Source organism: Thermobia domestica, chromosome 15 (genome assembly GCF_964235325.1).
Source record: "Thermobia domestica chromosome 15, izTheDome1.hap1.1, whole genome shotgun sequence".
Classification (NCBI taxonomy): Eukaryota; Metazoa; Arthropoda; class Insecta; order Zygentoma; family Lepismatidae; genus Thermobia; species Thermobia domestica.
Genome location: NC_137468.1, coordinates 161,065,716 through 161,092,877, shown reverse-complemented (window position 1 = coordinate 161,092,877; position 27,162 = coordinate 161,065,716). Strand labels below are relative to the sequence as shown.

At 37.3% G+C, this 27,162-nt stretch overlaps 1 protein-coding gene across 3 annotated transcripts in view; it reads left to right on the top strand.

Annotated features, from left to right (window-relative positions):
• mew (multiple edematous wings) overlaps positions 1-27,162 on the top strand; it is a 534,082-nt gene that overhangs the window by 414,482 nt on the left and 92,438 nt on the right. For 2 of the 3 annotated variants that reach the window (XM_081740321.1, XM_081740322.1), the window contains exon 2: positions 25,107-25,234. In XM_081740321.1, the coding sequence (XP_081596447.1) occupies positions 25,107-25,234 (128 nt within the window). Of the gene's footprint in view, positions 1-15,561; positions 15,848-25,106; positions 25,235-27,162 lie in introns of those variants that run through there. The other variant, XM_081740323.1, reaches the window with a different exon arrangement.

The window sequence follows — 27,162 nt, the reverse complement described above, 5'->3', positions numbered from 1 at the left end:
CAATTTCCAAAATTAAAGGGGTGGGCCAAAGTACCCCTCCCAAAAAATTTAAACGGGGTGCACAAATGTACCTATGTCTTATGATAGGAAATGAATCCCCACACGTGACCATATAACGATATAAGGTAATAGGACTTCATCCAATGGAATAAATTAGGTAAAAAAAAACGAAACACGTGGTACAACGTATTGCTTACGTTTATATTTTGGCAATTTTGTACCCCTAAACGGGAACGAGTTTATAGTAATATATATTAGGGTCCTATACTATTATACCAAATGTTTAAATTGGGCAATTTCCAAAATTTAAGGGGTGGGCCAAGGTACCTCTCCCGGGGTGCATTAATATACCCATGTTTTATGAAAGGTAATGAACCCTGTATACGCCCATATAACCATATAGGATAATAACACCTCATCAAAGGCGATAAATTAGGTCAAAAGTCCAAACACGTGGTTGTACTAAAATTTTGGCAATTTGGTACCCCTAAAAGGGAACGATGTGGACCACCCAAATTTATAGTAATATATATTAGGGTCCTATACTATTATACCAAATGTGTAAAATGGGCAATTTCTAAAATTGAAGGGGTGGGCCAAGGTACCCCTCCCAAATTTTTCAAGGGGTGCACCAATATACCCATGTCTTATGATAGGAAATAGACCCCTATACATAACCATATAACTATATAATGTAGTAGGACCTCATCCAAGGGGATAAATGGGCCAAAAGAACAAACACGTGGTACAACGTATTGCTTACGTTTATATTTTTGACAATTTTATACCCCTAAAAGGGAACGAGGTGGACCATCCAAATTTATCATAATACATATTAGGGTCCTATACTATAATACCCAATGTTTAAATTGGTCAATTTCCAAAATTTAAGGGGTGGGCCAAGGTACCCCTCCCAAATTTTTCAAGGGGTGCATTAATGTACCCATGTCTTATGAAAGGTAATGGACACCTGTATACGCCCATATAACCATATAAGGTAATAGGACCTCATCAACGGGGATAAAATCGACCAAAATCCAAACACGTGGTACTACGTATTGCTTACGTTTATATTTTGGCAATTTTGTACCCCCTAAAAGGGAACGAGGTGGACCATCCAAATTTATCATAATACATATTAGGGTCCTGTACTATAATACCCAATGTTTAAATTGGGCAATTTCCAAAATTTAAGGGGTGGGCCAAGGTACCCCTCCCAAATTTTTAAAGGGGTGCACCAATGTACCCATATCTTATGAAAGATAATAGACTCCTGTATACGCTCATATAACTATATAGGGTAATAACACCTCATCAAAGGGGATAAATTACGTCAAAAACCCCCGAAATTTGAATTTTTGGCAATTTTTTACCCATGAAAGGGAACGACATAGACACCCAATACTGATAGAGGTACATACTATGGTCCTAGGCTACCACACCAAATTTTTAGATTTGGCAATTTCCAAAATTTAAGGGGTGGGCCAAGGTACTCTTCCCAAATTTTTCAAGGGGTGCACCAATGTACCCATGTCTTATGATAGATAATGGACCCCTATACATGACCATATAACTATATAAGGTAATAGGACCTCATCCAAGGAGATAAATTAGGTCGAAAACCAAACACGTGGTATAACGTATTGCTTACGTTTATATTTTGGCAATTTTGTACCCCTAGAAGGAAACAAGGTGGACCGCCCAAATTTATCACGATACATATTAGGGTCCTATACTATAATACCCAATGTTTAAATTGGGCAATTTCCAAAATTTAAGGGGTGGGCCAAGGTACCCCTCCCAAAAATTTAAAGGGGTGCATTAATATACCCATATGTTATGAAAGGTAATGGACCCCTGTATACGCCCATATAACCATATAGGGTAATAACACCTCATCCAAGGGGATAAATTAGGTCAAAAACCCCCGAAATTTGAATTTTTGGCAATTTTTTACCCATGAAAGGGAACGACATAGACCCCCAATACTAATAGAGGTACATACCCTGGTCCTAGGCTACCACACCCAATTTTTAAATTTGGCAATTTCCAAAATTTAAGGGGGGTGGTCCTATGTACCTCTGCCAAAATTTAGGGGGTGGGCCATGGTACCCCTGCCAAAATTTAGAGGGGGTGGTCCTAGGTACCCCTCGGTCATTGACCCCGGGCCAAGGTCATTGACCTTTGACCTATGACGTCACAAAAAATTTTGCTGACTCGGCTCAATATACGCCGGGGCCTACTACTGCTTGGGGTCCCGGGTTCGATCCCAACCCCCGCCAAGTGAATTTTGTGGTGGACAAACACCGTGTGCGTGGGTTTTTTCGGGGTTCTCCCGTTTCCTGCCACTTTCTTCATTCCACCATTTCATTCATTACCAGGGTTGGCTGGTTTAAACCAGCTGTTAAAAAAAAAAAAAAAACTGGTTTAAACCAAAAAACGAAAAATGTCCGTAAAAGTGTAACTATTCGTAAAATCTTGATGAACACACATTTCTGGGTTATCACGTTTCACTCCCATATATTATTCGTACTATATTCAGACCTAAATTCCCCATTCTTTACTCAAAGAGATTATATTACTAAAGCAACTTTTTTTTTATGTAACTTTATGGATGTTTCTTTTGTGATTTTTAAAATAGTTTGTTATTATTGTTATGCAACCAAAGGAAGATTATAAACATTGTTTCGTTTTAATAATTTTTACTATTGATAAAATACATCGAAATGCCGTACTTTTTGGGGGAGGGGATCATACAAACCCCACGAGAGGCAATTATTGAAATAACAATTATCTTTGGTAACTATTTATGTATAAATGGGTCAGAGCCAAAGTGGACTCAGATAATTCGTATCTTTATTCACTTTTCTTACTGATATGCAAAGTAAGTCGTTATATTTCTTTAACTTGGACTAATAAAAGTCGTAGTGAACTGACTTAGACTAAATTAGTTCTTCTCTACTCTGTAGTACTTTGAAATTGTCCATATGTAATTCTGTATAATGGATCCACTTGTGCTTTTTTTTTTTTTTTCTTGTCTTTTTGCCTTCTGTACTAATGACTCTTGACGATTATATTAACAAATATGTAAAGATCAATCAACGTATTTTTACCAGGAGTCCTTCGTGAGTGAATCGGCAGACGTATCGCATTGGCCAATTAGTCCCGGTTTCGAGTTCAAATGGAGGACAATTTCTCTAGGATGTAAGCCGAGAAGCGGTTTGGATTCCGCTTTAAGCTTATGTGACCCCTTCCAACATAACCCGGTTGTTGCATACTAAACAAAGGCGAAACCAGCTTATTTCTGTCCATATGTGATATAAATACATAGAGCAAATTATTTAAACCAAATAAACCTGGTTTAAACCAAAAAAAAACGGGTTTAAACCCAAAAAATCTGTTTTTTAAAAAATAAAAACCATGGTTTTTGCCAACCCTGTTCATTACTCATCATCACCGTCTTCTTTAGCCTAACCGGCATAACCGTGGGACGTAAAACTCAAAGATTTCATTTCATTTCTTATAAAGCGGCGTTCTAAGGATAGTTACATAAGCTTTTCCCAACCGCTGTGTCACGACACATTGATGTGTCGCGAAAACATGTCTGGTGTGTCGTGACATTCTTTAATATCTTCTAAGGTCTTCCGCAAGGAAAATTATCTTTAGAAAAAAGTCATAAATTTCTTTTTTGTGAATATGTTTCTATTCAAGAGTCTTCCGTAATTTACTTGTGAGATTTGTCTCTCATTTTCGTTCCATAATAAAAAAAAGTATTGTATGTATTTTTATGTGTTTGCTTTTCTGCATCTAGCAACAAAAATCTCATGCAGGGTGTCGCGAAAGTTTGAAACATAATATTCAAACCCAAAAGGAAAATAGGTTGAGAAACTCTGGGTTACATCTCCTTCGTTAACGTTTTATTCAAACCTGCAGTGGTTCAAATTAGCTATTTCCGGTTTCAACGCTTATCGCCATAAAACAAAAGCGGCAAGAGATAGTGAGAATCTTTTTTTTTCAAACGATAGTGCCTCAAAACAAGGTACCACGACTATCCCGAACACTCTACAGAAACCAAGAAGTGGTGCAAATTTAATACTACTTCCGGTTTCAACATTGATTTCCACACAACATAAACGGTAAGAGATATCGAAATGCGTTTTTTTTACAATCGATTCGGCGTCCTAAGAAGAACTTCCGCATTCTTAATAATAACTATTTCCGGTTTAACATTTATCGTCATAGAACAAAAATGATAATAGATAGCAACAATCGGTTTTCTACGATTGACTTAAGGTGTCAAGAGAACATATGATCATAATGCACAATACACTAACGAAACCGGAAGTGGTCGAAATTTACTAATACTTCCGGTTTCAATACTGTTTTCTGTAGAACAAGAACGATAAGTGGAGATGTAGTTTTTTTTTTTTTTTTTTTTTTTTTTTAAATCGATTCAGCTCTCCAGCTACTCAAACCGGAGGTGGTTCAAATTAACGATTACGGGTTTCAGTCTTTATCACAATAGAACAAAAAGAGTAAGGCATAGCAAGTAATCACTTTCTGATATGGAGTCAGCGTCCGAGGAACAGGTACTATTTTTGATCCTATTAATCTATTGCAACCAATAATTATAGATATACTACTTCAATATATTATTATTAGTAATGATATGAAGTGTTAACATGAAATAAAAGAAAGTATAGGAATGGCAAAAGAAGCCTTTAGGAGGAAGAAAATACTATTTTTGTGGGACCTTGAATAAAGAGTTGAGAAAAAGACGTATAAAATGGTTCGTGTGGAGTATTGTGGTGTATGGGTCAGAAACATGGACATTACTCAAAAGTGATGAAAAACGACTGGAAGCTTTCGAAATGTGAGTGTGGAGAAGAACGGAGAGTTAACTGGATCGAGCGGAAAACGAATGAGATGGTGTTAGAAATAATGGGAGGGAAAAGAACAATTTTAGATATTATTAAGAAGAGGAAGAAAAACTGCCTGGGACATTAGCTACAAAGGAACTGTCTTATGAGGGATGTTGTAGAGGGTATGGTCACAGGAAAGAAAGGGAGTAGGCCAGGGCTGGATTAACCAATCTAGAGTCCCGGGGCTAGAAAAGGTGGCCCCTGCTGACTTCACCTAATACATTTCTGTGAAAGTAGAGTAGGATAGTTAATGGAATATGTTTCATATTGTTGATAATATTTTATTTTATGATGATTGTATCTTCATGATTTTTTTTTAATGGCCAGTTGAGATTTTGGTCAGAGTGGAAGCCCCTGTCTACCTGCAGGCCCGGGGCTATAGGCTCCTAAGCCCCTCCCTTAATCCGGCCCTGCCCCTCGAAGGAGGTTACAATTAATGAACGATATCAAAAGAAAGAAATCGTACGTGAAGACGAATAAGTTGGCGAAAAAAGGTGGAGCATGGAAGCTTCTCAATTGCAGCAAGTGACCTGCCAATAACTGCAGAATACCGATGATGATGATGATGATGATGATGATGATGATGATGATGATGATGATGACGATGACGACGACGACGACGACGACAAGTTTGAGTATTGGGTTCCTATAGTTTGAAAGTCTACTTTAGCTTCAGACTGTGAAACGAAACTACTTGTTCCTATTACGTATCCTAGTTCACGAAATGAGCGTCGACATGCATTTTTTTTAAAAAAGATTTTATCATGGAAATGTGAAAAAGAAGAACAAAAGAAAACGCATGTACTTCTTTTGCTGCTTGTAATTTTCTTTGAGATGGTGATGACTGAAAGCGACTAAGAATTGGAAAAGAAAATCCGTCATTGAACGATCATCATGTAGAATGAACTCTATTGTGGAGGAGCAGAGAACAGAAGAAAAAGACTTGCAGACAACAATTGGAATGAAATAGTGAGCGATTTCTGGTGGAGATGTCGAAATGGGACAATTTATCTTCTTTTGGCAATGATAAATGGGCTCTTTTCCCCTAATATTTTTTTCTACGATGAGCCCTCCGCCCTTACGGAAATGCGTTAATGCGTAGTTTCTCGCTTCCAGGAGAAGTGCAGTCATCCACAGAAGTTAACATTTAGAGGTGTAAACTGGAGATGAAGGCAGTGTTGCCAAATACTGAAAGTTTTCATTTTTATACATGGGGTTATATGGCATATTGCTTGAAGAAAGAGTACAGGACACTTTCGGTTTGAATAATGACAGACCACCATGTACTGACCGTTCATTGTATTACTAAATATTGCATTACACTGTGTACATCAAGGTGACCAGAACTTTTACTTTCAAAAACGGGACGCATACGAATCAGCGACGGGGGGAAGGGGGGTGACTTCCACATTGCATTTTGGGACTCAGCAGTGTTTTCAATTTACAAAATACACAAGTAAGAATGGTAACACAGTGTTTCTAACTTAAGTACTACCCAAAAATATTTTTAGCTACTTCAGAATTCCCACTCAATTCCCACTTGAACCACAGAACACTCAATTCTCATTTGAATATTCAGAAGTTCTAGGCACGGCTGAACCTTCCCAATGAGTGTTGGTACGGAAGAGTGTAGAATTAGCATTGACCATTTATATTTTGAATAACAATTACGGGACACCTGGGTCATGTTTGCTTAAAAACGGGACATTTAGGCGTCCCGTTTGAGAATCAGAAAAAAAACGGGACAACGGTTGAAAACAAGGGACTGTCCCGGCTAAAACGGGACGTCTGGTCACCTTGGTGTACATTTTACTTCTACATCGATTTTTCTATCATAATTACATGCTATGATAAAAGAGTATCCAGTCTATAACTTTTCTGTGAGAACACACTTTCTCTTTGGCATTGAATTCAATCGGAGCTATCTGATAAGCGGATTCGCTTTCGGTGAGGGTGATCCAAGTTCGATTCCTGGTGGGTTCATATCTCATATAGCCTAGGTGCTGAACGGGTCCGAAAAGAAATACACAAATGCTTACATCTAATTTTCTACTCTGGTATATTACAAAGAAACCTTACCTAGTATCGCAAGTGTTTGTGATACAAAAAACACCCACGGGGCCGCGGTGGCCCAGTGGTAGAGCATTCACCTCTGGTGCATGGGGTCTTTGGTTTGATCCCAGCTCGCGCCAAGTGAGTTTTCTGGTGGACAAACAGCGTGTGCATGGGTTTTCTCGGGGCTCTCCCGTTTCTTCCCACTTTCTTCATTCCACCAGTTCATTCATTTCTCATTATCACCGTCTCCTTTAGCCTAGTTGGCATAGCCATGGGACTTACGTAAAGTTTTGGTTTCATTTCATTTCAAAAAGTACTTACTCGGATTAACCATCAAAAGAACGTCTTGAGACAGCTACTACGAGACATTGAACTTCAAGACTGACGAACTTCAAACCAACAATTAAAACCAAATGTCAAATTATGGGAGAAATATTTAAACAGTTATTCGAAAAAAATAATGAAACCGAATGATTTAACAGTTATTTACATGTTAGTATGTATCCTTTTCGTGTGTGAACCTGGTTTCAGTTGCTAGTAGCATTACATGTAGTGCTGAAAAGGGGCATTAGCATCTATAAAACAGAATACAGAATTAATCCAAAATAGAGAATTAACTGAACGTAGATTCATAAGCAAAATGCATAAGAACATTTGGAATTCAGAGCAAATTTTCAACAGATAAATAATTAAAATACAGAATTATTTCTATTAACTTTCATAAGCAAACTAGAATAGAATGTTTGAAACCAGGGCAAAACTTATAGACCTTTCTTTCTTCTTTTCTTTTTTCGGTAGCACAGTGACTCAGACGCCTTCCCGGCTGGTCTAGTGGCTAGCGCGTGCTCCTTTGCTGTACGCGGGCCCGGGTTTGATTCCCGGTGAGAGAATCTTTAAAATTTTAACTATCGTCGATATTTCTGTATTTGTGTCCCTGTCGTTATAGGTTACTGGAAAAACGAGTTAGGTGACTAAAAATGAAGTTAAAACCTAGTAATAAGTAGTTAACCAAGTTAATGAGGCACGTTCAGTGAATGTTAACTTTTTTAAAAATAGTGGTAGAGCGCTTACCTCTGATGTGTGGGGTCTTTGGTTCAATTCCCGACCTAGTAAGTTTCCCGTGTCAGAGTTTTCTCGGGCTCGGTCACAGTTTCGTTCCATCATTCACTTGCCATTGTCACCGTCTCGTTTAGCTTAAGGTTGGTTTAAAGGGACAAGTTTTGTCGATAGATGGCTGTACAACCTTCGTATCTCTTCCATGTATTTTTTACCTTTCTCGAAAATTCATGATTTCTGTTACAAATTTCAACCTACAGACTTCAAATTTTTAGAAAAGTAACTTCATAATCTATCGAAGGCAATAATCCGTGCCGATTTTTTTATTTACAATTTTCTTCATTGTTGAAATAATTTGATTGTTGAAATGGATATACAAACGTTTAACAATGGAACTGCTTCAACAACGAAGAAAATTATAAATAAAAAATCAGCACGGATTGTTCCCTTTAATAGGTTATGAAGTTCCTTCTCTAAAAATCTGAAGTCTCTACGTTGAAATTTGTAAAGAAATTGTAAATTTTCGTGAAAGGTAAAAAATACATGGGAGAGATACGAAGACTGTATTGACATCTATCGGCAAAACTTGTCCCTTTACACTAACCTTAAAGGGCATACGTGGGAAGTTAAACTGATTTTTTTCTTTTTGTTTCTTTTCTCTTTTATTTTTTACTTACTCAATCAGGAGAATTTAGTTTGCAAGCGGTGGCAACATTGTCTAGAAGATTCTGATATTAAAATTAGGAAATAGAAGTGTTTTTCTTCACGCACTTTTCAACGATGGAAAAGGAGATAAGTTAATTCGGATATGAGAAAGAATTATCCCATATCTGACCGTCTGAACCACGACAGATTCATATAATTTATGACAAGAAATAGTTCTGGTATATTATGTACAACATATAATTTGTGTCATATTCGTGTGCGGTTTTTTTTTCTTTTTTTAATACACGGGAAACAAATCTGTGAGGAACTACACATTTTCTGAAACGTTATTTCATGTTGGTTATTACCTAAATTAGCTTCCATTTCGAGAGAATATTTTTAAAGAGTAATTTATTATAGTGTTCGAATGTCTTTCGTGCATTTTTTGTATGTGTAATTATTTTGTATTCAGCTGTTGCACAGTTGTTCAAGAGATATATGAAAAAGTGTATTGCTATACGTTTTATGTTTCAACTCCGTTAAAAAAATACCCCAAGCTTTTTGATTTAATATAAAAGGAAGGTTAAGATGGTCAAAAAAAGCTTTTCGGGGGAAGAAAAGTCTGTTTTATGGGATCTGAAATTAAGAGGTGAGAAGAAGACTCATAAAATCCTTTGCGTGGAGTATTGTGCTGTATGGAGCAGAAACATGAACATTACGTAAAAGTGATAAAAAACGAGTGGCAGTGTCCGAAATGTGAGTGTAGAGAAGAATGGAGCGAATTAGCTGGGTCGAGTGAAAAACGAATAAGAGGGTGTTAGAAATGGTAGGGGAGAACAGAACAATTTTAGATACTATTCACTGCTTGCGACACTGGTTAAGAAAGAACTGTATCATAAGGGACGTGCTACAGGGTATAGTGGCAGGAAAGAAAGGGAGGAGGCGAAGGAGACTACGATTAATACCCAGACAGTAATTTAAACTTGCTGCAAGTTGCCACAAACTTGCTGTCGCAAGGTCAATTAGCTTGCTCCAAGCTTGTGGCAAGCTAGTTAGTTACATCTGGGCAAGGCTTGGGGCAAGCTTGTCTTCACAAGTTAAACACAAGTCAAATTATCTCAAACGCAAGCCAATTATAAGCGTATTCTCATCACTGGCAAGCTTTAATAAGCGTATTGCAAGCGAAACACACGCCAAACAAGTTATATGGAAGCTTGCAGTAATCGAATTTAGATAAAACAGTATGAAATCAGCATAATTTAACCGTGTGACTAAATCTATGCTACAGTATATTGTTCCCTCAACTTCCCAATTATTGAAGCAGATGCACAACCGTGAAGACATCCAAGTCTCCGATCCGCTTTTGCAAAACATCAAAATAAGCATAATTGTTACGTTTAAGTTGTGACAAGCAACGCTTTTTTCTTAACAAGAGTTTCATTCCCATCCAATGGATGGGCGGGCCGTAGAAGGCAACACCTTTTCTGTGGCCAGAGATGTAACAAGCAACGCTTTTTTTTTTTTTTTTAACAAGAGTTTCATTCCCATCCAATGGATGGGCGGGCCGTAGAAGGCAACACCTTCTCTGTGGCCAGAGATATAACAAGCAACTTTTTTTTTTTAATTTTTTTTTAAAGGGTACGGGAATAGGGTTAACTTTATAAATCTTTATTCATCATTTTATTTTATAGGAGCAAAAGAGTCCTCTACTCCCAGCCATTAGAGGGTTACGCCCTCTCTTTGGCAAGGATTTTTAAAGAATTGCTATTGATGATAAGATAATTTGAAGATGGGCTAAGTGCAGAAAATATGAACATAAGGATTAGTAATCACGTAATAAGTCACTTTTTTTTTAAATAATAATTTAAAGTTGAGTGCAGATATGAGATTCAGGTGCTAAGGTACTAATAGGAATTAGAATACGTGATAATAAATATGATAAAGAATAATGATGATTATGATGAATGAGGTGAAGTGCTAACACGCCACAAACATAGTTTGATTAGTGAGACGGATGCAGAGTTAGATCTTCTGTCCCGGGGCGACTCGGGACTAATGAACACATGGGGAAGCCCTTGTTAATGGTGAGGATCTAGTGCTGAGATGGAAAAAGATGCGGTATATGATGATCAATGACGTATATATCATATATTTCCCTTTCAGCCGCAGGAAGGTGCTCGTGTTTCACATATAGAGATACGAAAATATTTAAAGGTGAATGTTTGTATCGATAGGCTGCGTCGGTAAGAGCGTCTGTGTGAAGGATGTCCAAGAAAAGTGGATGGCCTGTTTGGATGCGAGAGCTGATGTATCTCAGGCGAAGTTGTGCGAGATGCTCGGTGATCTTTGGAAAGTCTATATATTCATATGTGAGCCACGTTGGGTATGGAAGTTTAATTCGATACGCCAGTCGAATAGCATGCCGTTCCAATATGCTGAGTTTTTCATAGAAAGAAACAGAAGCATTGCACCAAGCGGGATGCCCAAAAGTAAGGATCGGACGGAGGAACGCTTTATATGTATGAAGCAAAACATCGGCTTTTAGTCCCCAAGATGTTCCTGTGAGACGTCGCAGAAGATTTAATCTAAGATTAGCCTTCTTTGTTAGTTTTTTCAAGTGAGCATTCCAGCTAAGCTTCGAATCGAAAACCACGCCTAGATAGGTAGCAGTGGTGGATGGGCGTACATGATACCCATCAACAGTTAGTTGTAAGAGAGTTGGGTTTCTATGGACTTTGGAACGACGCTTAGGCGGAAGAAAAATCAGAGCTTGGGTTTTCTCGGAGTTGATCTTTAACTGCCATTTCTTGCACCACTTGACGAAATTATCGAGAGTTGTTTGTAAAGCAATGTTAAGCTGATGCACCGTTTTGCCGAGAGCTAGAAAAGCTGTGTCGTCAGCATATTGAAAAGTAAAGACATTGCGTGGTACAGAAGGGATGTCGGAAGCATACAAGACATATAGTAAAGGACTGAGAGCTGATCCTTGGGGTACTCCAGTAAGAGGAAAAATCGGCCAGGAAAGTGCCGTACCAACTGTAACATAAGCAATGCGATTTGAAATAAAAGAATATATTAGTCTGAGATAGCATATAGGAAGATTAAACGACTGCAATTTTTTAATGAGACCATAATGCCAAACCTTGTCGAATGCCTTCTCTAAATCCATGAGAATGAGACATGATGGAAATGCTTTGTTATACTGATTAGTAATTATTGAGCTGAGGCGAAGTAGCTGGTCATTTATGGAAAAACCAGGGCGAAACCCCGCTTGATGAACAGGTAGCAGAGAAGTGGTATCAAGGTACTTATGGAGGCGGCACACGAGAATTTTTTCTAGTATCTTACTGAAAACTGAGGTGAGTTGGATGGGTCTGTAAGAAGTTACTGAATGTACAGGTTTATTCGGTTTATGGAACATACAGATTTTGGAGACTTTCCAATCTGAGGGGTAAAACCCGGTTCTGAGGATGAAATTGTATATTGTGACGAGGAGTAGTAAGAGAGATGGCGGGGCTTCTTTGATATGTCGGTAAGATATCGTGTCGATTCCAGGTGCTGTATTCCTTTTCCGTTTTAGTGCAGAGTGTAGTTCATCGACAGTGATGGATGAAGTAAGAGGATGATCTAGGTTAATAATATGCTCCGTGGATGGTTGTAAGGTAGGAATACAAGAGATATCGGTCCGTTCACAACGATTAGAAACAGCTGTAGGCGTAAAAACGGCCTGTAACTGAGCAGCAAATGCATTTGCTTTGTCTGCGTCAGAGAAGAGAGGAGTACCGTCGGCTATTAGAGGATATGTGATTTTAGTGCTTTTGCCAACAAGCTGGTGAAACCTCTTCCAATATCGAGAAGGATGTGCTTCCTCGGATAAGTTGTTACAAGATTTTATCCAGTTGCGACGTTTATATGCAGCAAGATAATTACGTACCGCTCTTTGCCATTGGTGATGTAGGCGTAAATATGCATCGTTCCCAGTTCTATAATACTCTCGAAGATGGCGGCGAGCTTGCTGTATGAGTGGAACATATGTCGGCGGTAATTTCGGTTTGTGCGGATGCACTTGTTCGGTTGGAATATGATGCTTAGCACTAGTTTGTATTGCCGTGGTGATAGTTGTAATACAAGAAGCTAGCTCGGTTTCATTAGTTGGAGGCGTTTCACTGTGAAGTCTGCGCTCAAGGTCTTGCCGGAAAAGAGGCCAATTTGCCTTATCATATCGTGGAACATAGCGAGGTGCAATTTCTTGGCGTGGTCGTTGTCCTCGAGTGAGTGTTAGTTTCACTGGATGGTGATCGCTCCCGATTGAGTCCAGAACTTCAAGATGGCAGTCAGTAAGAAGATTTAGCGATGTAATGACAACATCGGGTGTAATCTGACTTATAGGTCTGGTGTGCGAAGGAAGAACATGGAAATGTAGTTGGAGATTGTCAGTTAAATACTGATGAAACTCTGCTTTCTCACGATCACTTCGACTATGTATATTAATGTCCGCCATGATAATGATATTTCGATAATTATTGGCAATATGTTCGAAATAGTCTAGCGGGATAGGTTGTCGTGGTCGAATATAGATCGTACTAAAATTGATGATTATGGACGGAAAATATATGGAACAAAGAAGGTATTCCGGCAAAGTACTAAAAGCTTGTGGGTTGTACGAGCGAACTGGATACTTTGGAGGAAAGCCTATTGCAACTCCGCCTTGAGCACGAGCTAGGTGATCATGATAATCATGACGTTCTAGTTGATAGCCAGGAATGCGGGCTACCATGCTCGGTTTTAAAGCAGTTTCATTAAGCGCAAAGACATTGATATGTTCCTCCAACAACATTGCTTCTAATAACAGTTTATGCTGCGAAAAGGATCGAATATTGACAAATAAGAAAGTAATCCCCATATTGAAAAATACTATGCAGATTGTACTAAACAGCAGTTTCCAGAGAACCGATATGAAAATGGACATAGTTGTTAGAATATGTTGCATGTAGATTGATATGGAAGATGGATTTTGCGGCAGAAATGATGTGATGAAGAATATTGGCTCGCTGAAAGGGAAATATATTTTGAAGCACCAGACTGATGTAGCGGAGAAAATCTTCGATTGTTAGCGGTGGTAAGATAGATTGGTTTGGTTTAGTAGCCGTGTCAGTCGTTTTTAGCGGTACTGTTAGCTCCGGATGCTCGGGAGTTGGCTCTGGTTTAGCTTTACAGCGATAACTGTAGGTTGGATGAAGTCCACTGCCACAGGTGTTACACTTGGGTGGTCCTTTTAAGTTTGGACATGATTTGGTTTCATGTAGACCCGAGCAGTATCCACACTTAGATGGATTAGAGCAATTTGCTGTAATGTGGTCATTGTACACCTGACATTTTTCGCAGCGTATAGGTAAAGGTCCCTGAGTTTTAGAGGGTTCGACACGATGTATTTTCTTATAAATTGGAGCACCGAATCGTAACAGATAATCGATTGTCTCCTGTTGCTTAGAAAGCACCCGGACCATGTAGGTCGAACCATTATTATTTCGAATACGAATGCATCTGTCTACTGTAATCCCCTCCTGTTTTAGCTCCTCTTGAATTTCAGCATCGGTAAGTTCAGGGGAAACACCCCTGATAACAACCGAGAGATATGGTGGTTTGCGAGGTGGTGGAGGTTGTTTCTGCCGTTTATCTGTTAATTTTGTAAGTTTGGCGCTCTTACCGAAGATTTCGTAGGATGCTTTGTTGCGAATGGTAATACCAAAATCTGGATCTTTTGATTTCAGAATATAGCCGTTTCTAGTGGGGACGATTTGAACGAGAGTATCCCGTACCCGTGGAACGTATTTCATAATTTGTAGAAAAATCATTTTAGGGTTGGTGAACTTTGTATCGTAGTCTGTAAGAATGAAATGATAAAGAGGATTGGTATTTGACTGTGCAGCAGTAGTAGTTTGAAGCTCTGGAACAGTATTATTACGCTGTGGATTGACTTGAATGTCCATAGATTCTATTGGAGACTGTGACCGTATCCGTTTTGCTGACTGTATTGAATCATTTGATGGATGTCTCTCTCTAGATGTAGACGGGATTGGTTGACTTCCCCAAGAAAAATGCCGAGTGCGACGAGAAGGTACAATGGGTGCCGGTTGTGCAAGTGCAGAGCTTGAGTTTGCAAGAAGAATAGCAGGTAATCCGGAATGTCGTCCTAGAATCGATTGTCCGTTAGTGTTGCCAGAGTCCGCCATCGTAATAAGGTAGCCAAGGGCCGAAGCCCAAATGAAAATGAAAGTAAAGTAAAAGATGATGAGATGAGATGAAGTTCAAAAAGCAAGTCGCCCTTCGAAAGTGAGAACTTCCGTCAACCCTCTAAGTGTTGTATGTGTTGTATCTAGGATGTTGCTATATTAGCCACGAGTACTTGAAATTTCTACCTTTTTATATAAAAACGCTGAAAAATGTTTATATTTTAAACACAGCGTTCAGATAAAGTTTATACTGTAAGTTAAACTTGAAGTTTATATTAAAATATCTCCAACAGTTATGTATTCTTTCGCGAAATAAGTAGGCTCAAACCTGCTGCCATCTATGTTCACATTTATGCTTTATACATAAATACTACAATTCGTTATGCCTCATGGTTAAAGAAATGTGAGGAAATAAAGAGCGACATTATAGGTACGTGGGACTAGAGTACTAGAGTACTAGACGGCACAATTAAAAAAAAAAATTAAGTTTGTCCTTTATTCAAGCTGAATGCTAACAAGACGCTAACAACGCGAACACTACCTTATCGCCGAAAGTTAAGAGGTCAGCGTCACGTGGTTTTTGAGAACAACTGAAAATCGAACGCGCGCTGGCTTTTTACTTCAATCTAAAGAAAAGCGTCTCGCAAGTGAAGCGTGTGTTGCCCGCACTACAGCTTGCGCTAAGCAGAAATAAGCTTTAGTGTATAAGCCAAAGCGAAATAAAATCAAATAAAAGTGGCAGGCAAGCTTGCGGCAAGCAAACATGCTGTCTGGGTAGACAATATCAAAACACAGAAGTCGTACGTGAAGACGAAGAGGTTAGCGGAAGATTGTGGGGCATGGAAGCTTCTCAGTTGCGGCAAGTGATCTACCAGTGGCAGAATACCGATGATAATGATTTTGTTTTTATTGTCGGTAACTTTGGCAGCGATACAGGTAACTTCTTTTTTGTAAAATTGCCGTAGTCAGTAGCTTGGTCCTAATAATCCGACTCTTTTAAAGGGGGTCATGGTGGCTCAGTGTTAGAGCTTACCTTTGATGCGTGGGGTCCCTTTGTTCGATTCCCGGCCAAATAAGTTTGTGGTGGACAACATGGTGTCCGTGGATCCGTGGTGTCCCGCTTCCTCCCACAATTTCATTCACCCAGTTCTTCCATAATCATTGATTTGCTTTAATCATCGTTTCCTTTAGCCTGAAGGGCACAATCGTACGACGTTAAACAGAAATATTCATTTTATTTTGGAGGTGAGATAGGGAACGGCATATACTATGAGGATTTATCCTGCATAACAGTAAGTGCATCCACCAATTCAACTAGATTTAAGTCCTGGTGAGTCTGTGCTAATAGTAGGTGCCGACCTTCATAGTCTTAGTGTTCAACAAGGACGCAAAACGCGAACTCTGAAACTCAATTTTAAGGAGTTTTTAATTTATCAAAATCCTTTATACAGGGTGAGCCATGGGAAATGGAACACTTGAAAGTGGTAACACTGCTAAACTGAAGCGCAGGGTGACGCCAGTTGCCGTGCCGTCTACATCACAGAGATTTGCCGTTTAGCTTACCATGAGTCGTTGGCCAGTGCACATGTGTGTTCAAGCAGTGGAAGCCACGAGAAGAGTAAGTTATAGTTGCTGTTCAGCTGCAATGTGGACAGGAATTAATATAAAAGAATAAAGAGAATAAAATGTAAATATATTTATAAATTTGCTCTTTCGTTCTTGATAGACTCTAACTTAAAGCAGTGGGGATGAGTGGGAAATTACATAGGAACCAGGCCCGTATCCGCGGGGGGCAAGGGGGGCCGCCCCCCTAAATTTTCGCTGGCCCCCATAAAATTTCACGGTAGGCTTGCAAATGAACTATAATATGGTGATGAAGTATAATATGATTGGGTCGTCCCCCCCCCCTAAATTTTTGGGCTGGCTACGTGCCTGATAGGAATTATATGTCATATTGCATCAACATCGAATAATTTTGATGAAAGATGTCGAGAAAAATAATCTCATCATACTCGTATTGTATAAACAAGAAAACTTTGAAGCTTGGGGTGACTTATTCCATTTTTCCTAGCTTTATCCTTGTCCAAGTTTAGAGGTAACCAATTGAGCTGATAAGAATTTCTCAGTGGAAACATACACTATGATTTTTAATGAAGATTATACTGGAATTTTTGTGTGTCTGCTGTTCATTCTAGCTTTGAAACTGCTTTGCCTTTATTAAAAATAAAATCTAATCAAAGCATATTATTTTAAATAAATAATAGTGGTACAGTTTTAGCAATGTATCTGAGATAATTGGCAACTAGACATGAGCGCTCTCAGTTAATTTTCCTCTACAAATTAGTGAACGGAATTGTCGACAGTTCAGAGTGTCTAAAGTTATTGAATTTTAATATAAAATCAAAAAATAAAATAAAATAAAATAAAATAAATAAAATTAAAAAAATAAGAAATCGATTACCTTTTATGTGCAATAGGTCTCAAACTATGGCACATTTAAACTCAACTATTACGAGAGTTTGTCGATTATACAACAAGCTGATACAGGAGAATGTCGACTTAGATTTTGCTATGCCTTATTCAGTGTATGTAAAATCTCTTAAATATAATTTTTGATTAAGAGAGATTTTCAATTCGAACCTGACATTGGTTATGGTATTTTGAAATTAAAAGAGTATTTCTATTAAATGAAAACATGTCTGCTTCTTGACAGAAATCTTATTTCAACATTTATATTTTGGATATTTATATTTTTGTTATGTTCTGTTTGTTTTTCTTTCATTTCTTGTCACGAAGGGCTGATTTTAGAGTCTTTTCTAGGTTTTATTTGTATATTTGCATTTCTTATTGGAGGAATTAATACAAATATATCTCTTACTTGTGTTTTCTCATGTTCGTGATGTTAATTGCATGTTTATTTTATTTTTTTATTTTTGTTGTGTGTTTCAATATTTATAAAGCTTGCAATTATGTAAGCCTATTGTAAATGGGAATATTCTTTTCCTGTAATAGGTGTCCAATAAATAAATAAAAAAAATAAATAATGTCTCATGAAGGCAAAATATCTGAGATGTCTGATGAAGGCAATGTATCTGAGGTAATATATCTGATGAACAGGGCAACACCTGCATTTGCACGGAACGTCAGGTTTCGAAGGGCGGTAAAATCTGTCAACTATATTATTTAAAATAAATATTTCGTGTTGAAAACATACTTCATGATGATGGTAGTTAAATTTACTAAGCTGACCTATTTGAATAGACTACTACATTCATAAATCATGTAGGTCGCATCAATTTAAGATCACATGGATAGTACTAAAGCAAATGATCAAACATATCTGAGCGTGAATTGCTTGATTGTTGTCACATACAAGAACTCACTTCTCAAACAGTAGCGAATACCTGTTCCATTTAGTTAGTTATCACAGTTTTGATATAGAAACTAGTCTTGACTTTGTCACAAACAAGTCCCTTGCCATTGAAAGTGGAAACGATTTTTTTTTTAAACTACTAGATTAAAAGGAAAACATCAAGAAATAAAGATAAAAGAGTTAGTTACACTGGAATTGCAATCTGATATATTGAGATTGAAGCTCGATATTGAATTCTATAATAATAATTACATTCTTTCCTATGCAGTGTGTTTGCGTTATCTTTCATTAACATAATAGATTATTATTTAAAGAAAAACAGACACAACGACGTTAAATTTGTAGTGTTTAGGCCTTTCTGAGTGCAAGTGCATTTTCCTTCCCCTTCGTTGTTCATAATGGGGTAGGATATTTAAAATCGTGACTTGTTCTTTCTGGAGAAAGGAGGGCGGCAAATTGCCTAGGGCCAACCCTGGATGGATTTCAACTTCAAACAATATGGTTATTTCCAAAGGTTAGAGGAAAATAAATACTAAGTCTCACAGAAATCGGATAAGTTTTATCAGAGTTATTGTGAAACGAGGACAACGAGAAAGACATACAAATTCCCGTTGAATTGAATGGTAGATTCTCGCATCCTTGCTTCAATTCAACGATTGCTTTATTTTATTTTATTTTTTTAATTTCGTCGAAACAGATGAAAAGTATCGACATATTCATGAATACCCTTTTTTTAAACATTTTTTTTTAATTGTAGTTAACTAAGTTTATTTTCCTGCTAACACACCACACAATGTATTACAAAGATTTATAAAGACATGTCGTTTTGTAACCCATAAATCCGTTTATTTTTAAAGTATTACAGACCTATAATTATTAATAGTATACATCCCTGTGTGGAAATAAATTTTGCATGTAACGTACTTGTTGACATACAGAATGAGGATGGCACATTCATTGCCAGGAAATAGTGTGTGAAGACCCTTCAAAAAGAGTGGGGTGGAGTCTTGTAAAGAGGGCATATGAGCATGGAGGTGGCATGAAATACACGATGCACCTGGTTCACAGCGGAAGTTAACAGCGTAGAAATGAAACAAAACAACATAGCTTGTATCACTATGTTCCAGGCACGAATGTTGGCGTTGTTGATAGACCACCAACGAGTCTTAAAGCATTAGTTCTTTAATTGTGAAGTTAATTACATCAAATTACAATCAATTAAAAAGAGATTGGTTATTGGTAGAGTAGCTTCTTGTTACTATAAGAAGCCAAAATAGATATGAGGCGGAATTTTAATTTATAGCTTCTTGTTACTATAAGAAGCCAAAATAGATACGAGGCGGAATTTTAATTTATATGTGCAGGTGAATGCTTACGCATGGAAGGCATAATTGTATAATTACTATTAGATCAAATTTTCAATCTTAAATATCAGTGTAGTCTTTCTCTCTAACTTCCTAATTTATATTTTTCAGTATAGCTTTTAGAATTACAGGGGAAGGAACTGGTTACACTGACTCCACGTAACTGCCTTAGTGGCCTCACGGGTTATATGACTAGCATACAGGGGCACACCCACGTGGGGGCCATCGGGTCCGAAATTGCCCAAAATTTCGTAACTGGAGGTGCATTTATACACTTTCTTAGAGGCATTTATTCCGAAGTTGGGCGTCCGCTTTCGCCACGTTTTTTCGCTGTTATCTCCTTTCCACCCTTTCTGCAATTTATTAGGTTCATTAATCCGTGCTCTTCACAAACTTTTAAAAGATTTTCCTTGTTATCAACGTATTGCTTCACAAATGTTAAAACTGTTAGTTCATTGCCCTTGTACATTCACCATGTTGATAACATAAATGCTCGTTTCTTTCCCACAATGCAACTGTTCGGTTACCTTGCGCCAAGTAGTTCCCTCCGCTCTCCGTATAGTCCCATGTTTATAACCGCTTATATATAACACATAAACAGATTTTTCGAGACTGTTATATATTATCAAGCACACAAATGATCAAATTATCCATATCTTTCCTGTAAATTTAAAAATTTTGCTGGAAACGGACGCCCAACTTCGGAACTTAACCCCTTTCTTAATACAAACTTGTTTAGCAGAGAAATGACTGATGTAGCCTAAAGGCTTGATCTTACACGTCTTCTGCATTCTTTCTTTTTTATAAAAACAGTCTAGTTTATTTATTTTTTTTCTGTACACAACAATAACTTATAGGTGTATAATAACAATAATTCAGTACTACATAGACATAGTACCTTGCATTACTGGACACCTCCAACCTTTGAATCCCTCCCAACAAAATATTGTGGGTGCGCACACATCTTCTGTGTGGGATACGTGGATTTAATTGTTGGTAGGAGTTCACGTGATTCGGATTTCACGTTAAGCTGGATGTCCGTGTCTTACGTAACCTTAGTACTGAAAGGGATGCTAAACTCATTAGTAACAAACTTACCTAGATTTGTGGTGGACAAACACCGTGTGCGTGGGTTTTCTCGGGGTTCTCCCGTTTCCTCCCACTTTCTTCATTCCACCATTTCATTCATCTCTCATCATCACCGTCTCCTTTAGTCGAACCGGCATAGTCGTGGGACGTAAAACTCACTCATTTCATTTCAAACCTACCTAGATAACCAGGAAACGGGACTTGAACTTCCTTTGGGTAGACGGACAGATACAACCAGTAGCGTACCCAGGAATTTATTTCGGGGGGGGGGGGTCCAAACTAAATATGAAGCTATTTTATATTAAAATTGCTAAAATTGCCCCTAAAATTAGGCTAAATTTTTAAAAAGTCGAAATTTCAGAGGGGGTCCGGACCCCCGTGCCCCCCCCTCCGTACGTCCCTGGATACAACGTACATATAGTTATTAGTAGTGCTCAAAGGTGCCCATCTGTAAGATCCAGAGGAGGAGTAGAAAAATTCTTTTCCAGTCAAAAATCAACAAAGAAAATTGAATGACGCAGGTATAGCCTATAATAGACAAGAGAGTATAATTGAGAAGAGTTTAGAAATGAGATGAAACTCAGGTACAAGGAACTTGCGCATTACAGGAGTAAAATGTAAACTTATTGAATTTTCTTGAATAATACTGTATCTCTTAAACAGAAAACATGCAATAGAGAAACATAATACTATGCGGGTATGCATTTAAGGTGTTCCTCAAGGGTCAGTTCTCGAACACTTACAATACCTGTATTTGTATAAAAACTTGCTTGTTAACTTATATAATGGTTATTTTGCACACGGACAATAGCAAAACAATCAATACAAAAGTAATAACGTAAAAGAAATACATTTAAATACTATGAAAATGGTAGAACTGACAAACGAATTCAGTTATAACTGCTTTGAACTATAATAAAATTTGACTTACATAGTCCGAGGAATGGCATACATACCTCGCATACTACATTTCTTGTAATATCATACATAAAAGTGAAGGAAAAATGCTGTAAACATTTTAAAAAGTTTATGTAAATATAGTAGACACTGCATCTCTGTAAAATCACTTATCGAAAAGATAAGCTAATTTTGTATTTTTTTTGGGGGGGGGAGAGGATTTTTCTGATAGATGTACATGTTTTTAATTTTGTTATTAGTATTGATGTTGAGAAGTGGCTATTATTGCTCATGGAAAGTTGTACCCGAGTGATGGGGTATTGTAATTTACTAAAGTTTGTTTAGTAATGAAATTCAAGGGCATTTAGTATACGATACGATTCCATTATATACAATATAAAATTTAAAAGAAACCACCTTTGTTAGTACAAAATGAAAAAAAAAAAAGTTAGGTGCTTTAGATACAGGAAATGATGACTTTTGCTCTCAAAACAGCATTCATGTTTACACAGCTGAAGCAATCCAATCCAGATGGTCTGATAACGTGGGCAAACAATGATATTCCTCAGCATGATGGGAATACTACTATTACTACTTCCTGTAAAACTGCCCTTATATCTCCGTTAGTGTGTATATATGATATTTACCATAGCCCTCAAGTACTCTTATAAAAGTTTACTTTACACATGGCTTCGTTTTATTGCCGGTCTTGTGAGCAAGGAGAGAGTAGGCATAAGGGTGGGATAAATTGGGAAGAGCAATAATGAAATGGCTACCTTGTCTGTCTTTTGTTAACTGTCATGTTTCAATAATTAATCAGCCTAAAATGGTTGGACGAAAATAAACGTTATCTCTGGCGTTATTACATCGGGGAACTTGTGATATGCTGTAAATAGCGAGAGTAATTTTACTGCTTGACGTCAGTGGTAGTTGTTTGATTTCTTCTTTTGATTATTATAAATACAGTAATTGTTCACTCTTTAAAGATCAGTAGTAACCAACAGTTTAAGTATTCTGCTTCATTTGTGGTAAGTTTGAGAGAATTACATTTTCTGAAAGAAACTGGAGGAGAGGGTTGAGTTGAGTTGATTATGAGTTTAACGTCCCTTTCAACAGCGAAGCTATATGAAACGGGACATACTGATTAACGTGGAATCCGAACCACATGAGCTCCGGCCGGGAATCGAACCTGGGGGAACTCGACTTAACCTATTAGTTCCGAGCAGTGACAACGCTAGAGGGGGAAGTAGAGGGAGGGCTCCCGGTAAATACATCTCTCCCCTCCCCGACTGTCCCCTACGACATGTGATAGTACGAAACCACCATTTTCAGTGTACAAAAAACATAGCTATCCCTCCGTCTCCTCCACCAAGAAACTAAATTGGGCGTCGTCACTGGCCCTGATATTATTTTTGAAAAGCTATCGTAAACAGGACCGGTCTAGGTAATTTGCCGTCCCCTCCTTTCTCCAGAAAGAACAAATCTTAAAAAGCCATGATTTTAAGTATCCTACCTCGTCATAAACAACGAAGGGGAGGGAAAGTGCACTCGCACTCATAGAGGTCTAAACACTTCAAATACAATCTCATTGTGTCTGTTTTTTTCTTTAAATAATAATTAAGTATGTTAGTGAAAAATAAAGCAAACATACCTGCAGAGGAGATATAGCAATCATTTTTATAGAATTCAACATCGAGCTTCAATCTCAATATAAGTTATAAGTTTGCAATTCCACTGCAACTAGCTCTTTTATCTTTAGTTCTTGATTTTCCTTCTACATCTGTTAAAAAATAATAATAATAATAAAACATGTTTCCACTTTCAATGATACGGAACTTGTTTGTGACAAACTCAAGACTAAACTTTACTTTGAACTGTGATAACTAACTGAATGGAACAGGTGTTCTGTACTGTTCGTAAATTGGGTTCTTGTATTTGACAACAATCAAGCAATTCATGCTGGGATTTGTTTGACCATTTGCTTTAGCACTGTCCATTGACCTTAAACTAATGCGATCTAAACATGATTTATGAATGTAGTATTCAAATAGAAATTTAACTACCTTCATTATGAAATCTGTTTCCAACAAGAAATATTTATTTTAAATAATATAATTATGACAGAATTTGTCGCCCTGTGCAAATGCACGTGTTGCACATATGGTAGAACTGTTTCTATCGCTTAGTTCTTTTGTGCAGTAATGTTTCTGACATGTGTTCTATTATACCAAAAATGCAAATATGATTCCTAAAAGGCATTAAGTCATTTTGTGCTCTATTTTATGTAAAATTAAGTTTTAATAGCAACTCATTCAATCATTTATTTATTTTATGGCTATTTTAGAGAAATAATAGCAAGCAACAGATGGCAGCACGTGCTTCCAATTTTTCTAATGTATTTTGTGGGGAGAAGTAATATCCAAATTCAACCAATCTTATTCAAGAAATGCATGTTCAAACTTTGTTCAAAGATAAACTTAATCAATAATCAGAATAATCCGTGCAGTTTTTTAAAGAAAATATTTTGTTCCTTTCGTTCTTGAGAGTACTTAATTTTACTCTTCAGAAGCATGCTTCCATTAACGAAAATTTCTTAACAATGAAAAAACTAAATATTAAAATAAAAAAAAAATTAGTGCACACAGTTATTCCAGATTATTGATTCAACTTATCTTTGGACAAAATCTGAATATTTATTTCTTGAATTTGGTTGAATAATTTTCAATATTGTTGCTGCCCAAAAAATACTTAGAAAGATAGGAGGCATGTAGTGCCATATATTGGTGATAACCGATCCTTTTCATTTACCTTAACTAGGTGGCAGAACAGGACGGAGCTAAGGGCTTCAGTTGGATGACCATTAATAATGGGGATAAAGATGGTTGATATAACCATGGATAATAAAGAAAAAATAGTTTATACTATCTATATAAATTAACAGTTATTTAGAAACCACTGAGATGTGTTTAGAACTATTCGGATTCTTTTTTTTTTTATAATTTTTTTTATAAGAATTACTGTTTCGGATTTAGCTTTTACTATGCCCCAACTTCCATTATTCTGTATAGAGCAAATGATCCTTTAGTCGTCTAATCTATCAGCATTTCAAGCAGTGTACACGTAATGAAATATTCAGAGGCAGAAAGAGAGGACTGCTGAAGGAAGAAAACTCCAACTCAATGTGTCGGCATATGCATATGGAAGTTCCTTAAATTACAATTTAAAATAAGAAAAACTGAATATTGCTACTTAGCTTTCAATTCTCACATGGCTCGTCAATGAAATTCGTAGAGGAATGAAGAAGAAAAACAAAATATTAAAGATGTTCAGTTAGAGATAGTCGGTCGTGCGCCTTTCTCTGCCACTGGTTTTATCTGTATGTGTGTCTTAAATAAAATAAGATAATGAAACAAATTCAGTAAATCTATTAGTTAATAATGTTCCTAATTACTCTTACCTCCTTTTCTTGCAGGATTTTAGTTGGAGCGCCATTAGGTACAAATTTGCAGCCAAATACCAATCGTTCAGGGGCCCTGTTCCAATGTCCGATATCAACGCTACAAAACGATTGCGAGCAAGTAGTCACAGATGGAAAACGAAGTACGTAAGAACCATCATATTTATTTATTTATCATGTTATTCATATAATAATAATTTTGATTTAATGATGTACTTCTCCTAGAAATAGAAACTTTGGTTAGTGTCTTTGGGGTTTGCAGGTTTTGAGCTTTGAAAGTTTTGGGGCTCGAGTCTTAGCTAATGCTTGGATAATTGCTTCAATATTAAATTGCTTAGAAGAAGGGAAAACTTTAGAGATAGCGAAGGTGAAGGATTTCTTGCAGAACACATATTGGTGAACTAATATATGTTTCTTGTGATATAGTATCTCGAACTATCGGGAACATGAAAGTTGTATCAATCGAAACAGTGGCGTACACGGAAGTTTGTCATGGAGAGTTTCAAGCTCCCGAGTTTATATAATTTCAGTTGGATATCTTAATATGGTATATGCTTACTTTTGTATAAACCTCGAAAGCCCTCCTTGCGTACATCACTGAATCGAAGGCTTATTAGATAGTAATAAGGCAGTGCTCCATGAAGGTGTTTTTGTCTAAGTTATTGTGGAAAATGTGAGCAAGAGGGTTGATCTCAGAAAACTCATATTGTCAAATTGCGCTGTAGGTTATTGCAAACAAATCTGTAAAAGTTCAAATAAGTTTTATGAAAGAAGTTCATAATGTTGAATTTAACTAGCTTTTGGACTTTAGTGAAAGGGCCACGATTAGGTACAAAATATACAGGATGGAGTAGAGGAAACGCATGTTTTTTAAGCCGCAAGTACTCGGCGACGAGTGGGGGTGTTGATTTTGAGCGACGGTTGGCAGACAGCTCACACAATGCAGTTTCAGTCGCTATGGAGCGTTGGAGCTTAAAGCATCGTGTGTTCGCAATCGAACAGTTCTTTAGAAACAGTGATTTTGTGGACACGGCTCAACGTCTTTTCCGTCGAAAGTTTAATGTCGAACGCTGAGATACAGTTCCAGATTGAAACTCTATACTGCGATGAGTTGAAGCGTTCAGAAGTACTGGATCTGTGATGAGAAAGAAATCACCTGATCTCCCCCGTTCAGTTCGAACTCCGGAAAACGTAGACATACTGAAAAGGGCAGTTCTTGATAGTCCGAAACGATCAGTAGGCGACAGACTGTATCGCTGAGTATGTCAATAAGATTGTCCAGCAGTTAAGTGAAACGGATTTTATGCAGTGCAGAGAATTTTGTGGCACAATGGACGCTATCATTACGGAAGATGCAGATGTCCCAGTATTCATGAATAATGAAGCCCATTTTCATCTGGACGGTTATCTTAATGTACAGAACTGCTCTACGCTCCAACGCTCCATAGAGACTGAATCTACATTGTCTGAAGTGTCTGCCAACGGTCGCTTAAAATCAATATCCTTATTCGTCGCGAGTACTAGCCGTTTAGAAAAACATGTGTTTCCTCTGCTCCACCCTGTATAAGAAAAACTTTGTATTAACCTGGAAAGCAGTGATTATGCTTATTTTTGAATAAATAAACTCATAATAGGCTACGATACGCAAAAGAAATAGTTTTAGAACAACTTGAAGTCACCTTAATTATCACTAATCACCCTATCACTGTGCACTAATTGCTCTTAAATATATATTCACCATAAGAGTGAAAACAAAGGAATATTTCATTTCTTTACTTTCATGTAACTAAGGTCTTTTTTTTTTTTATTTTTATTATTAGTGGGACAGAAAATATAAGTATGTAACTACATTTCCCATCTGTACATTACTGTTGGTACATCAGAATGGTATAAAACGTCAGAAAATGTGAAGAACAGTTCAATAGGAATTTCCGAGCCACTGAGGAATACAGAAATCTTTGTCGAAACTAAGTAATCGCTAAATCTGAAACATTATTACTCGTCAATTTCTAGTTATTATCTCAAAACAAACAGCGAACAATTTAAATTTTTAAACAAAAAGAAGAATAAG